The 14,756-nt window shown below is 52.7% G+C and overlaps 1 protein-coding gene across 1 annotated transcript in view; it reads right to left on the bottom strand.

The window, feature by feature from the left end:
• MYO18B (myosin XVIIIB) overlaps window positions 1–14,756 on the bottom strand; it is a 243,534-nt gene that overhangs the window by 28,466 nt on the left and 200,312 nt on the right. Inside the window, exon 39 of the mRNA XM_062182090.1 lies at window positions 4,110–4,240. Coding sequence (XP_062038074.1) covers window positions 4,110–4,240 — 131 coding nt within the window. The remainder of the gene's footprint in view (window positions 1–4,109; window positions 4,241–14,756) is intronic.

The raw sequence follows: 14,756 nt of genomic DNA, 5'->3' as shown, positions 1-14,756 counted from the left end.
TCAGTTCCAATGCAGGGCCCTGCTGCTGGATGGCACACGTATCAGTGCTGCCCCACAGGTCGCTTGCCTTTCTGAGCACACAGCCACGTGGGAGCCTGGGAGGCCTGTTACGCTCAGGATTTAATTCGCGACATGGGGAAATGTGGCTTTTTATAATGTGAGCAAGGTTCTCAGAGACCCTTAGCACCTGCCCTCCCCGCTCAGGGTGGGTTTGAATCCTGATTGAAAGCTCAGCTTGGAGAAGTGCCTCCGACCAATCCCTTGGGTGCCAATGCAAACCGCTCACCCCAAGTGATGGGACAACAAAAAGCAGAGTGCAGTGTGGAGCCAGCAGCATGAGGCAGAAACCAGGGTGGCTGTCGGGACTGCAGCTGGGGACTCTGCTCTGGACAGCAGACTCAAAACGTAGCAATACGTCTGCATTTGTAAAAACATTGTTGATAACCAAGTTAATTGCACCAGAATCAGAGAACATGGTTTGTACAATAGGAATTCTTTGAAATGGGATGAAGCTTCTTTATGGGCCATCTGTTCGCTGTTTACCCAGTCTTGAGATATTATGGAAATCTGTGCTGGTCTCAGGCTCAACTCCGAGTTGCAAGGCCTTGCACTGCTGAGAATCAGGAAATGCTGAAGAACCACCCTGGGTCATGGACTTCGGACCCATGCTGAGAAGACCCCACAGTTGGCTGAATGCTCTGCTGTCTCCACATTGAACTGGAGCCCCCTCCTGCCTGGGGTCCTGGGGCACTGTAAGGGATGTCTTTAAGAGGTGTCTCTGTGGGGTTTCATGGGTCATTTCCAGAGAATAGAAAGGTGGGAGGGTGGGATGGAGAGAGAGCAGCTTCTCCCTCCCTGACGTTCCTCGGGGACCCTGACCCTCTCTCACTTTCTAGAACATCTGCTCTCTGCCCTTACTCCTGCTTCCCCACACCTCCCCAGGGCTGGCTGCGTCCTCTCACTCAAGTGCCCTGCCCAGTGCCTTCCTCTGGAAGAGGCTGTGTCTGTCGAGCCTGCACCGTGTTCTCAGCGTCCCTAACTCTGCTTGGGTTCTGTGTTTCGTCAGTGTGTTCACTTTATTCCTGCACACGGATGCAAACATATATGTGTGTGTGTGCACAGACACAACTGCTTCGTAAATTTAGAATGCAGCTTCCACGAGGGCAGGGCCACTGCTGACTCCTCCCTCTCTCTTCCCAGCAGTTCCACACCCGGGCTCCAGGGGCAGCGCTGAACGCCGACTTATGCCTAACTTTGGGCAAGTTACTCATTCTCTCTTCACCTGTAATGGAGCAAAACGATAACAAGGGGCGAGTGGAATGACGCGAGCGCCAAGCACAGTGTCTGGGAGGGGCCAGGGGCCAGGTCAAGTCAATGAATGCGTGCACTAGCTGGCTGCTGAGCACCTGTAATTTATAAGCCATGGTTCCTGATGTCTAAGTCCTCTTGGCGATGCAATGACTTTAGGCTCAGGGAGCTGGAATCACCTGCTCAGGCTCGGGCAGAAGTAAACCGTGGAACTCCTAACTGAAATCAAGCTGGGGGCCAGCAAGTAGGCTCATGAGAAGGTGGATGGAGGGCTGGGGACTAGATCAGATTCCTCCTGCAACTCAGAATGAGTGGGCCAAAACAGAGGAGGAATTTTACTACCTGGAACGCAGAGTGAACAAGGGATCTTCCGTTGAGATGAAGGTGGGGGTCAGGGGCGTTTGGTGCACCCACTAAGCTGCCAGCAGAGGTGCCCACACCTCATTCCTGAGTGTCTCATGGGAACTGTGGCTCTGCTTCTGGTCCCAGCTTTGCGCTAATGCAGACCCTGGGAGGCAGGAGGTGGTGACTCAAGTATTTGGGTCCCTGCCACCCCCCTAAGGACCTAGACTGAGTCTCAGGCTCCTTGCTTCCGCTTGGCCCAGCACTGGCTGTTGCAAGCATCTCAAGTAGTGACACGGTTGATAGAAGTTTTCTCTACCTCCCCAGCCCCCTGCTGCCTCTCAAATACAGTGAAAATAACTATTTGTTAGAAAGATGATGGTGAGGGCAAGGTCCTATTGAGACTGGAAAGGATCCCCACCACCCCAGCCCCGAGCAGACTGGAGAGCTGTCTCACCACACAGACATCACCCTCCTCCCACCATCTCCCATCTCTCCCCTCCCACCGCTCTATGAGAAGCCTCTTCCTGGTTTCTTATCACAACTTTTGCTCAGCCTGCTGCTGACACCTCCAACTATTGACCCTCTCTGCTTCTTCCCAAGTTTGCTTTTCTAACCTTTTATTGTTTATTAGAAAAACCATCTTTTGCTATGCAAGTGCAAATGGTTCAAGAAATCTGCTCATTGGCCAAGGTAGAAGAAAGTGGTGACTACTAGAGGCTGCAAAGGGGAGAGGAGAGGAAATAGGAGGAAGTTGGATAATGGATACTAAAATGCCATTGGATAAGAGGAATAAGGGGTCGGGCATTTGGCACAGAGGTTACAATGCCACTTGGGATGCTCACAGCCCGTATCAGAGTGCCTGGGTTCTGGTTCCAGCTGCCACTCCCAATTCAAGCTTCGTGTTAATGTGCACCCTGGGAGGCAACAGATGATGGCTCAAGCACTTGGGAGCCCGCCTCCCACATGGGGGGCCCATGTTGAATTCCTTGGTCCTGGCTTTGACCTGCCCTAGCCTTGGCTGTTGCAGGCATTTGAGGAGTGAACAAGCAGATGGAAGATCTCTGTCTCACCCTCTGTCTCTATCTTGCTTTCAAACAAAAATAGTTTTTTAAAAGGTACGAGGAATAGGTTCTGGTGTTCCACAGCACAGGGGGGTGACTACAGTTCATGACTATGTATTATGTAGTTTGTGAGGAACTAGAAGGGAGACACTCAGAGCCTCCAAACGAAGAAATAATAAGGAAATGGAATTCTATTTGATCAATGCAAATTATATACAGGCATTGAAGTATCACTGTGCCCACCATAAGTATCTGTAATGATTGTGTGTTGATTAAAAAAAAATCAGGTTAACTTCAGAGAGGGTGTGAGTGATGAAAGTCTGGTCCAGAAACTCCGCAGACCTGGGTTCTGACTCTGTGTGACCCTGAGCTCCTCGGAGTGAGGATTTTCCTGTGGAAACACAGAGGCCTGCTCACCACTGACGTCCTGGCTCCACCAGGGACCAACATCCCAGAGAAGAAGACCGAGAAGGGCTGGTCCCCAGGACAGCCTGCCCAGGCATATGTAGGGGCAGCCTGTGGGCACTGGGAGGGCACTGCACCTGCAGGACCCACACTGCAGGGTACTCACGGAGAATGTCTTTTCCACTGCCCAGACTTTGCTTTAGAGACTAGGACAGGGGGCACAGGAGCTGTGGCAACATGTCCAGTTGTGGTTCCCAGAGAAGCCACCAGTCAAGGCTACCAAGGTAGTTCCTGGGGACAGACTGCCCGGGCCATCTGCAAGGGGCAGCCTGCACCTAGGTGCCCAGCTGCGACACCTCAAGCTCCTTGCAGCTGAGCAGCCTTCCTGTGGCCTGTGGCAGCCTGGGGCTGGAGAGGAGATGACAGAAAGCAGCTGATCCATCTTCTAAGAAAGGCAAGAAGCCCTGACACTGAACTTGCTTGCCTGGTCTCACTGACCTTGCATCCCGGAATCAGCTGTTGGCTTTGTAAAACAGTGCTGCGTTGTTTGGTATAAGCTCACACTCATTTCCATGTATCTTCCCTAGCTGGGTTCTAAGTGATGTTCACCTATGAACCATTTAACAGCCCTCCGAGGGAGGCAGTAGGCTGAATATTTGAAACTTCCAATCTGTAGGTCAAAAAATGGTTGAATCGTGACAATGTCACGTGCCTCCTCCTAATATGATTTTGTCTGCTTATGGATGAGGCAATGAGACCTGTGTCGGGCATGCAACTTGCCCAGCCATGTGGCCTCAACTGAGGTGTGGTGAGCCAGGCAAGGGGGACGTTTCAACACCAGTGGGGTAGCGCCTTCTGTCCCGAGCAAACCAGGGACCCTCCAACTCCTCGGTGCCCTCGGGTCCCCAGCCCACGTGGTCCCCAGATGCACTAAAGACTGCGGGGCTCCCCCTGGCTGTGCCTGGCCCCGCCTGGCCACCTGTAGGTTACCTCTCCGTGTCACTGTCACTGGAAGCCACCTCTTCCAAGGCTGCCTGGAGGTCAGCGATCCTCCGGATGGACGTCTCCAGGTCTGTCTGCAGGGTCTGCCTCACTGCCGCCAGCTCCTCCACGTACTTCTCCTGGATACAGAGACACATGCAGGCATTGGCTGAGGGAGGAACTCCACCAACCCACGAGCTCGCTCTCCATGCACCTATCTGCAAGCTGGGTCCTCCATGAGACCCACTGGACCCTCAGGTGCTCCACCTTGTGGAGGATGCACTGGGTGCTTGGGAGCCTCTGGGTCACAATTAGGGGATGCGGCGCCGGCTCATCCATTCAGGGGGTGCTGCGCCCACTGTGGCAGACCCCAGAGCTATGCAGCACACTGCCGGGTACAACGCGGGCTCTCAGTCCACAAGCAGAAGGGCCACAGAGGTTGGGGACGGATCTGGGGCAGCAGGGTGGAAGCAGAGCAGAATGAAGACAGCGTTCTTTCAACTCAGTCACCCAGACGCCTCCACCTTTTCTGTCCTCGGTGGCAGCAAAGACAAAGATGGGAGAGCCAGCAGGGCTTCCCGCGGAGCAGACGGGGACAACGGGAGTTTGTGGAATGCTTTCTGGGGCCAGCACAAGTTCATGACCTAACAAGCCTGGCAGCTGCATTCCAATTATTGCCACGTCTCACCGGTGAGGAATAAGCAACGTGCTGGCACAGGAGCTCAGGGCGCCTGACTCCCTCTCTGTGCTCATTCTCATTGCTGACTCTTGGGAAAAATCTCTGACTTCTGTTGGCAACCAGTTTCACTCCCCACCCCCCTTAACTGTAGCAATTGTCAACAGCAAGTGACTCGACCCCCCAAAGACATTTGGCAATGTCTGGGGACACTTTTGATCCTCTCCACTTGGGGGGACAACCCTACAAGGCAGCGTACCAGCTCCACCACAAAACTGTCAATACTGCTGGGTCAGAAACCCTGGGCTAGACCGAGAATCCCATAAGTCAAATGGCAGAGCACAGCCCTGCACCCATGGATGCGTGGGACAGGGCTGCCGATGGCATAGAGAAGGCAGGATTCGCAGCATCCCCCAGGAACGGGGAGTGGCTCAGGAAACCTCGGCGTGTCCCTCTGATGCTACAGGAAGGATTATTGGCATCGGAAATACAGATGACTGCAGTGTGGGGCTCTTCTGAGCAACAGGGTGACGCCAGCAGAGGAGAGCAAGGGGATCTTGTGCCCAACCCTGTGCAAGAGATGAGCGCAGCCACAGCTGGAAAAGCATTTGGAGAGCACAGGATATTTATGAACGGGGTACAGCGGGCTTGTGGGTGGGATTTTTCTGTTACGCAAAGGGTATGACTGGAATGCTATGGCTTTTTCCTTTTTTTTCAAAATGCATGTGATTAATACAAAGAGAACAGATTTCATGTATTGCATGGGTACAATTCTAAAACAACCACAATCCCCTTCCTCCCTCGATCCCCCTCCTTCCTTTTCTTTTCTTTAATTTTTTTGGTTTTTTTTTTTTTTTTGACAGGCAGAGTGGATAGTGAGAGAGAGAGACAGAGAGAAAGGTCTTCCTTTTGCTGTTGGTTCACCCTCCAATGGCCGCTGCGGTAGCGCGCTGCGGCCAGCGCACCGCGCTGTTCCGATGGCAGGAGCCAGGTGCTTATCCTGGTCTCCCATGGGGTGCAGGGCCCAAGGACTTGGGCCATCCTCCACTGCACTCCCTAGCCACAGCAGAGAGCTGGCCTGGAAGAGGGGCAACCGGGACAGGATCGGTGCCCCGACCGGGACTAGAACCCGGTGTGCCGGCGCCGCAAGGCGGAGGATTAGCCTAGTGAGCCGCGGCGCCGGCCTCTTTTCTTTAATTTTTGCAAAAACATTTTTGTTTCAGTCCACTGTATAATGCAGCACTAGCCACAGTGCTCAATACGTAAAAAGCAGGAAGACCGCAATGGAACAGGAGTACAAGGAAGGGCTAAGAACAACAGTCAAAACGCATCATGTCCATTTCACACCCATGCATTGTTTAGTATTCTGTGTCAACCACCACACGACACAGAACACACATGCTCTTTGGCTTTTGGGGACTGGCTCATCTCGGTACGCGTACCGGCTTCCAGCTGCATCCACGTTGTCACAAAACACAGGATCTCATTCCTTTTTTAGGGCTGAGTGATGTGCCACAGTTCAAAGGAACACACGTATACCAGCAGATAGGGGGCGGACGTGAGGGCTTAAGGTTGCCTCCGAATGCAATTCCCAGCTCCCATGGAATTCGTTGGCTGAATGACCCTGAATTGCTCATCTCTCAACCTGAGATGATTTTTTTTTAACTGTGGACACCCTCAGGGAGGTCACCGCAGACCATGGCTGCACCCCACGAGAGGGACACGCTCAGCTCTCCTGCACAGACCGGCTTGTCCGTTCATGTTACTTTAAGTCTACACCTTTCCAGTGATGTGCAGAGAGGCAGCGAGCAAAGACTGAGTCTGCTCAAGGCGCGAGCTGCGGGGGAGGCGAGCAGGGGCCGTGTCCCAGGAGGCAGAGGCGGTGTGGGAAGGGGCTGGCAGGGCACTGTAGCTGATTGAAGCTGCCAGCTGTGAAAGCCCTGGCTGGGTGCTGACAGGTGAGAGACTTCCTGAGGCAGGAGCCCTGGGCTGGAGGCCAGTGGGCTGTCAGAAGAAATCAAGGACACCAGGGGCCGTGGACGGAGTGCTCGCCCCAGGCCGCCATGGCGTAAGCTCGTAGATGCACCTAGCAGAATGATGGCCCCTGGCCAGCGGCACTGGCCAAAGCTCGCCTGCCTAGTGGGGAATCCGCCACCCTCTCCCAGGAGACTGGCACCTGGGATTTTGTAAAAAACAGGAGCAGAGGAGTCTGCATTTCTGCATTAGATCCGATCAGATGTCCACATGTCTGGGCCGTGGTGGCCACTGGCTTCCATAAACATTGGTGGAGTGAGTGTCCCCTTTAGAGACGAGGAAGGTGAGGGCTAGAGGTGTGAAGTCACCTGTCTGAGGTTACGTAGCTGGGAGACCACGAGGCTGGGGTGAACATCAGGCCTTGGGTCTTGGGTAAGAACCCTTCAGGCCACACACACAGGGATACAAGAACAGAGCTCAGCTGTCCCTGGCCAGCTCTGCCTGGGCGAACCTTGGCCATGCAGGAGGCAGTGAGGGTCTGCAGCCTCATTCCTCAGGGAGCCTCCTGGTGGAGGGAGGAGAGGGACAGAGGCAGGCACTCTGACTCGGGGGCTGGGGGTCTGGGCTGGGACAAAGCAGGTGCACAGAGGAAAACACCAGGTTCATAATCTCATGGAGGTTAAAGTAGGCTGTGGAGTCAGGCTGCCTGGGTTTGAATTCCAATTCTGCTGCTCCCTTGCTGTGTGACCTTCAGCTGCCTCATGGGTCAAAGTGGGGCAGGGGTAGGACTGGGGCGAGTGGCAGATGTGTTTGGCAGAGCAGGGAGCCTCGACCAGCGCTGTCAGCATTCATGTCTCAGAAGAGAATGCAGAGCGGAAAGGGCAACATCGTCCCCAGGTCCCTCGGGAGACTTGCCAAGGCCACCCAGAGAATAAGGGGAGTGGTGGGCAGGACGCTGCTTCCAGAGCTTTCTCGCGGCCCCGCAGAGGGAAGAGGTGGACAGAAACACAGGGCAGCAGACAGGATGCATGAGCTGGACAGGAAGACAAGAGCTGACAACACACAAACCATGGATGGGGCTCGGAGACAACCCCTCGCCCTCCGCCCGGCCCCCTTACTCTCTGTGTCCATCCTGGAAACCTAGCAGGAACACCCTCAGGAGAGGGGTCTGGGAGATTCAGCATCTGTGTCATCAGCAATTGGCAAGTCGTTCCTGCTTCAGCTTGAAAACCAGAGTCTGCGATCGCCCAGGCCAGGACCTTGGGCCAAACAATGCAGCACCCTGGGGGCAGAACAACCTGGAACCCAGTCATGGACCCATGGAGACACATGGGGGGAGCGGCACAAGGGAGGCTCCTCCTCTTGGGCCTGGGCACCAGGCCTTGCCCTCCCTCCGGACAACAGGAAGTGAGTGGACTGGAAGCCAGGATGGCATCTGACCGGGGGTGCTGGAGATGGGCTCAGGGCTGCTCCTTGCAAGTGGTTATGTTTGGGGGCCAGGTAAGAGCTTGGACCTCTCCATAGTTAACTCTCTCTAAAAACGGGGAGCACACAGAAGACAGGGGTAGTGGGAGACAAGTGGGATCTAAACCTATTCAGTTAGAGGTATCTAGATGTGCAGACAGACAGGTCTAAAACTCACTAAGAAACAGACCATGAGCCCAGAGTAATCAGCACACAACATACACATGTGCTAGTACATGTAACACACGTGTACACTGTTCATTCACTCGTACATTCATTCAGTGGGCATCTGTTGTGCCAGGGCTGACCTAGGGCACAGGGCATGTGGATGGTCCTCACTTCCTTGGCCCTTCCCCTGTTGGAAGGAAAAGAATCTATCTGGATTGCTGTGTCTGGAACATGGCAGGCACCAAGAGGCATTGTGGGATGGAATGGACAACGTTCTTGTATGACTGTTAGTTGTGAATGAACGAAGGCCAAGGGTAGCACACATTCACTGTGCACAGAAAGTACACATCACTGGGCACTTAGCATCCCGGTTACCATGCTGCTTGCCACCGCCTCCCATCCCCCCTTGGCCTGCCTGGGTGCAAGTCCCTGCTCTGCTCCTATTTCAGCTGCCTGCTAATGTGGACCCCAGGAGGCAGCAGTGGTGCCCCAAGTACTTGCGTCCCTGCCACCCACAGGGGAGACTTGGGCTGAGTTCCCAGTTCCCAGCTCCAACTTGAGGCAGTCCTTCTTCAGCTGATGTGAGCATATGAAGAGTAACCCACCCGGGGGTATACATAGTCTCTCTGTCTCTGTCCAAGAAAGAGGGAGAGGGAGAGGTGAAGGGACAGGGGCAGGGAGAGGGAGAGGAAGAGAGAGAGGGAGAGGAAGGAAGAGAGGAAAGGAAAGGGAGGAAGGAGGGAGGGGTGAGCCAGTCTCTTACGTGTGATTTAGCTCCACTGACAAAGCTCCCACCGTGGCACTGTGTATACAGAGGACAACAGTATTCAGTGTGTAGATGAAATGCACACTGATGGAGAATCAGGATCTCCTGGCAAAGTCTCAGGACGCCCCACCCCACACACACGTGGGTCATTACTGCAGAGTGTTGCCCATGGGGGAAGCAGTTCATGCAGTAATGAATGACTGAAATGACAGTGATCTCTCGGGATGCGCAATTAGAGGCTGATATTTCAAACTGCTTGTGGTTTGTGCTCCCTGCCCGGAGCATCTCACTCTTCGCAGGAGCCTCTCCTGCCTGCAGACCCCCGGGACCCTTATATGTTGGTTCCCCGGGCTCTGCAGGTTGCCTCTGGAGCCACATAGGCTTCCACGGTTAATACCACGTGTGCCAGTACAGATCAGACCACCTCAAACACTCCCAAACCTGTAAGGAAATAACCCAAATGTGTTCACGTGCTTAATCGATATTGAACACACCTAATAAATCTGTATCGGGCTAATTAACCGATGACTATATTTGTTTACATTTCTCACATGCACTGGCATTCTCTTAAGTGCTTAAAATAGCCTACCCCACTTCATCTTTCTAAGAACCCTCTGAATCAAGCGCTATAGCAACACATAAAAAGGAACTTGGGGAATATTTCAACAGAGTGGCAGCCATGGTTATTATTCCTATGTGATGATGAGCCAGCAGGCAATTTTATTGTCCTTTTTTTTTTTTTTTTTTACAATTCTCCAGATTTTCTGCAAAAAAAAAATGGGAATTAGTTTTACAACCAGAAAGCTAAAAAATATGAATGACGTTATCTCTGGTACATGGCAACAATCAGTGCCAGAGGCAGCCTTAGCAGCCTCGTTATCCCCACGGCACGGATGAGGAGACCGGGGCTCAGAGAAGTTACATCATTTAATGCTGTAACTAGTACTCCAACAGTATTTTTCACTTTGTGTTGCTATGTGAGGGCAAAATGTTGACATCTTTACTTTATATATACTAGACTGATTTTCTGTGTACAAGGAGAGTTGAAAGTGAATCTTGATGTGAGTGGAGGGGGAGAGGGGGCGGGAGGGGGGAGGGTTGCGGGTGGGAGGGAAGTTGTGTGGGGGGGAAGCCATTGTAATCCATAAGCTGTACTTTGGAAATTTATATTCATTAAATTAAAGCTTTAAAAAAAATCACTTGCCTAGGGGCACACAACCATGAAATGATTTAGAGCTGGGGGCCAATTTTGTGGTACAGCAGGTTGAGCCTGCAACACCGGCATCCTGTATCAGAGCCTCGGTTCCAGTCCTGGCTGCTCTGCTTCCAATCCAGTTCCCTGCTAAAGTGCCTGGAAAGCAACAGAAGATGGCCCAAGTGGTTGGGTCCCTGACACCCACGCGGGAGACCTAAATGGAGTTCCAGGCTCCTGCCTTCAGCCTGGTCCAGCCCAGGTTATAGCAAGCATTTGAGGAGTGAATCAGTGGATGGATGATCTGTCTCCCTCTATCTCTCTTTCCCCTTCTCCCTTGCTTGCTCTGCCTTTCAAATAAAATAAATAAATCTTAAAAAAAAAAAAATAAGAGCTAGAGCTAAGCCCAGATCTCTGGCTCCAGCCCAGAGACCTTTCCCCCTGTAACTCTGATAGTTCCTGCTTCCTCCAAAGTTGCCTACATCTCTGGAGCTGAGGGAGTCGTCCAAAAGAAAGGTTCTGGGGAATTGGCATTGCTTCATTCAAATGACCCAAAGGCCACCTGCTTGAGAAAAACGAGGCTGCAGGAGAAAACACAAGCCCCCTGACGTGTATCCTGGTAAAGGCAACTTGGTGGCACGAGCCACCAGCAGGCGATGGCCGTCTCATTTCCGAAAGGGCCGCCATTGCAGAGGTAGTGGGTAAAGCCACCACCTGTTACACTGGCATCTCGTATGGGTGCTAGGTTCCACTTCAGATCCAGCTCTCTGCTAACAGTCTGGGAAAAGCAGCAGAAGATGGCCCAAGTGCTTGGGCCTCTGCCATTCACATGGGAGGCCTGGATGAAGCCCCTGGCTCCTGGCTTCAGCCTGGCTCAGCCCTGGCCATTGAAGCCATCTGGGAAGTGAACCAGTGGATGGACAATCTCTTGCCTCTTCCTTTCTCTCTGACTTTCATGTAAGTAATTTCATGTAAGTAATTTCTTTTTTAAAAAAGAAAATCTAAAGTGTGTACTTATTTCTGTGGGTTTTTAAAAAAGATTATTTTATTATTTGAAAGACAGAGTTACAGAGAGAGGTAGAGCCAAAGAGAAAGAGAGGTCTTCCATCTGCTGGCTCACTCCCCAGATGGCTGCAATGGCCAGAACTGAGCTGATCCGAAGCCAGGAGCCAGGAGCTTCTTCCAGGTCTGCCACGCAGGTGGAGGGGCCCAAGCACTTGGGCCATCTTCAACTGCTTTCCCAGGCCATAGCAGAGAGCTGGATCAGAAGAGGAGCAGCTGGGACTCGAACCAGTGTCCATATAGGATGCCAGTGCCACAGGTGGAGGATTAACCTACTGCGTCACAACACCAGCCCCAGGAACTCTTCTTGAAGACCCGATCTAACAGCCCTACTATCTCTCAACACTTCCTCTGAGCAGTAAGGCTAACCCGAGTTTTGGTGCAGACGAATCATCTTCACATCCTGACCCAACCCAGAGTCACGCAGCTGGAGGGCGCCAGGCACATGGAAGCTGAGGATCAGCAAGTGCCTGAGAACTCCTGCCCTTTTCTTCGCATGGGGCAGGCTTGTCTAATCGATCACTGCACAGACCCAGGCAGTCAGGGGCCAGAGTCCATTCTCTGAACTGCCAAGCCAAGCACTCTACCCAGGGGCTGCCAACATCAACCAGTGAAGCCCCAACTCTGCCACACCTTACATGGTGGCAATCTTCCCAGAGATGCCTTCTGAATCCTCCAAGAAGACACTTCCAGACACCCCAAGACTTACGACGGTTCAACTTCTGACTTTTGGACTTTGTGATGATGTGAAAGTGATACATACTCAGTAGACACTGAGCGTTGAATTTTGAGCCTGGGCTAGGTCCTCTCCCGTGAAACTGGGCAGTGGCATTGAGTCTGGCTCCCCATCAGCCCTGCGATCACAAGAGGGGAATAACAGATGCTCCACGGCGAGCGGCGCAGCTGAGCTGTGACGTCCAGGAGCTTAGGCTGAGTCGATGCATTTTTGTGGCACGCTGTCTCCAACATGCAGTGGATTCATTGGCCATTGCAAGTTGAGAGACTTCCCTATTATTGTTTACGTCTCCTTGAAAACTGACGAAAAGGGGCTGGCATTGTGGTGTGGTGGGTTAAGCCTCCACCTGTGATGCCAGCATCCCACGTGGGCGCTGGTTCGAGTCCCAGCTGCTCCGCTTCTGACCCAGCTCCCTGCTAATGGCCTGGGAAAAGCAGAAGATGCCCCAAGTGTTTGTGCCCCTGTCACCCACATGAGAAACCTGGATGAAGCTCCTGGCTTCAGCTTGGCTCAGCCCTGATCACTGTGGCCATTTGGGGGAGTGAACCAGTGGATGGAAGTGTCTCTCTCTCTCTCTATCTGTGTGTGTGTATCTCTGTCTCTCGCTCTCTCTGTCCCTCCATCACTCTTTCAAATATATCAGTCTTTTAAAAAAAACTGATGAATGTTGCTGGGAACTGAGTAAAGCTGAAGCTAATTACGCCTAAAGAGAGACCTTGAACTTGGCTGGGGAAGGGGCGGGATGCAAACCGCTGACACAACGCGGCAAGGAGCAGGAGTGGTGCTGGCGTCAGAGCACACGAGCCCTGGAAGCGGCTGCGTGATTTCTGACGAGTTTCTAATCGTTCCTCTCAGCGCCTCATCTGTGAGAGCGGCAGTGTTCGTCCCTGACAGAAGGTTGTCACCGGAAACAAAGGTTGTCATGTAAAAATAGCACACACCTGGCACGCACGTGCTCAACAGCAATGCTCCCATCTCTCTCTTCCTGAGTAATGACTTACATTATAGGAAGGGTGCAGGTAATGTGGAGTGACGACAGCCTTGTTGTGCGGAAATGGAAGTCAAAGAATCTGTTCCTTTTTTTTTTTTTTTTGCTGAAGCCAGAGGATTTTATACAATGCCTGGAAGGAGCCTGTGCCGGCTGGGGAAATAGAAGCTCCTCTGGGCCGTTCAAGCAAAGAATGCAATGCAGGGGATCGGTTACCCAGGTGATGGGAAAGTCGAGCTGCCTGCAGAGGTCTGAAACCCCACAGAGGCTCTGCCGATGGACGGCTGGAAGGCAAAGTCAGCTAGAGGGGCCGTCTGGTGGGACGTGAGGCTGCAACAGGGCTCCCTGGGCAGAGCTGGCTTCATGGAGGAGGGGAGTACTTATTGGGAAGTAGCATTAAACACATCTGTTTCCAGGGATGCCTGAAACAATACCTGAGAGGGGGAAATCTTGTGGCCTCTCTCCTCCCTTTGTCTTTCATTGGATAAACCTACTGGAAGGCAAGAAAACCAGGAAACACCACTGTCTCCTTCATTTTCACAGAACAGAGGAGGGGTAAGAATGGATCCGAGAGGAACAGGCACGTCACAGGGGTGGAGCACAAATACACCCAGGATCAACCCGGGAGTCAAAGACATGGTGGTGTTTTTGGTCTGTAAGAATTCATCAAACTGGGGCCTGCACTGTGGCACGGTGGACTAGGCTGCTGCCTGCAACACTGGCATCCCACTGGAGTGCTGCTTTGAGTCTCGGCTGTGCCACTTCCGACCCAGCCACCTGCTAATGCACCTGGGAAAGTAGCAGAAGATGGCCCAAGTCCTTGGGCCCCTCCCACCCATGTGGGAGACCTGGATGGAGCTCCAGGCCTGGACTAGCTGTGGCCATTGCGACCATTTGGAGAGTAAATGAGGGGATTGAAGACATCTCTCTCTCTGTGTCTCTTTTCCTTCCCCCTCTTTTTCCCTCTCTCTCTCTCCATCACTGTGCCTTTCAAATAATCTTTAAAAAAAGAATTCATCAATCTATCCGCTTACACAATTTGCACATTTTTCTTTGTGTATGTTTTGAGGAAAAGTTTTAGGACATCCAGAATTATGAGTTTTCAAGGGCTTATAGAACCAAGGGCTGGATTACAAATCCCTTCTCCTTAGTAGCTACTTACTGTTTCATTACAAATTGCCTCAACCCCCAGTGTTCTCAGATACCACGCAGCACGCATGGCCTCTCGTGGTCTTTATAGACTGAGTCTTCAGCGGTGGCTTATGTTGTGATGCTAGCTCAAGGTGTTGGCTAGGCTGCAGAAAGCACGCCCCAGGATGCCCGGGCCCTCACTCTGGGGGAGGTCAGTGTGTCAGCTCACCCGGCCAAAGGCGTCTTGCAATACGATTAAGTTAGGGATCTTGAGATACTGAGATGAACCTGCATTTCCCGGGTGGGCCCTCGGTTTAACCATGAGAGTTCTTCCGAGAGAGCTCCCAGAGGGCAGAGAGCAGCACCATGTGACAGGGCAGAGCCTGCCGGGACACAGCCACAGTGGAGAAACGCAGCTGGTTCTGGAAGCTCCGGGGGCCGGGGCCGTGCTCCGGTTTGAGAGGGATTTGGCTTCTGAACTCTACCCCAAGGTCGGAAG

The sequence above is a fragment of the Lepus europaeus genome, chromosome 23, assembly GCF_033115175.1.
Source record: "Lepus europaeus isolate LE1 chromosome 23, mLepTim1.pri, whole genome shotgun sequence".
Lineage (NCBI taxonomy): Eukaryota > Metazoa > Chordata > Mammalia > Lagomorpha > Leporidae > Lepus > Lepus europaeus.
Note: the sequence above shows the minus strand (reverse complement) of the source record. Positions and strands in the feature narration are given on the sequence as shown.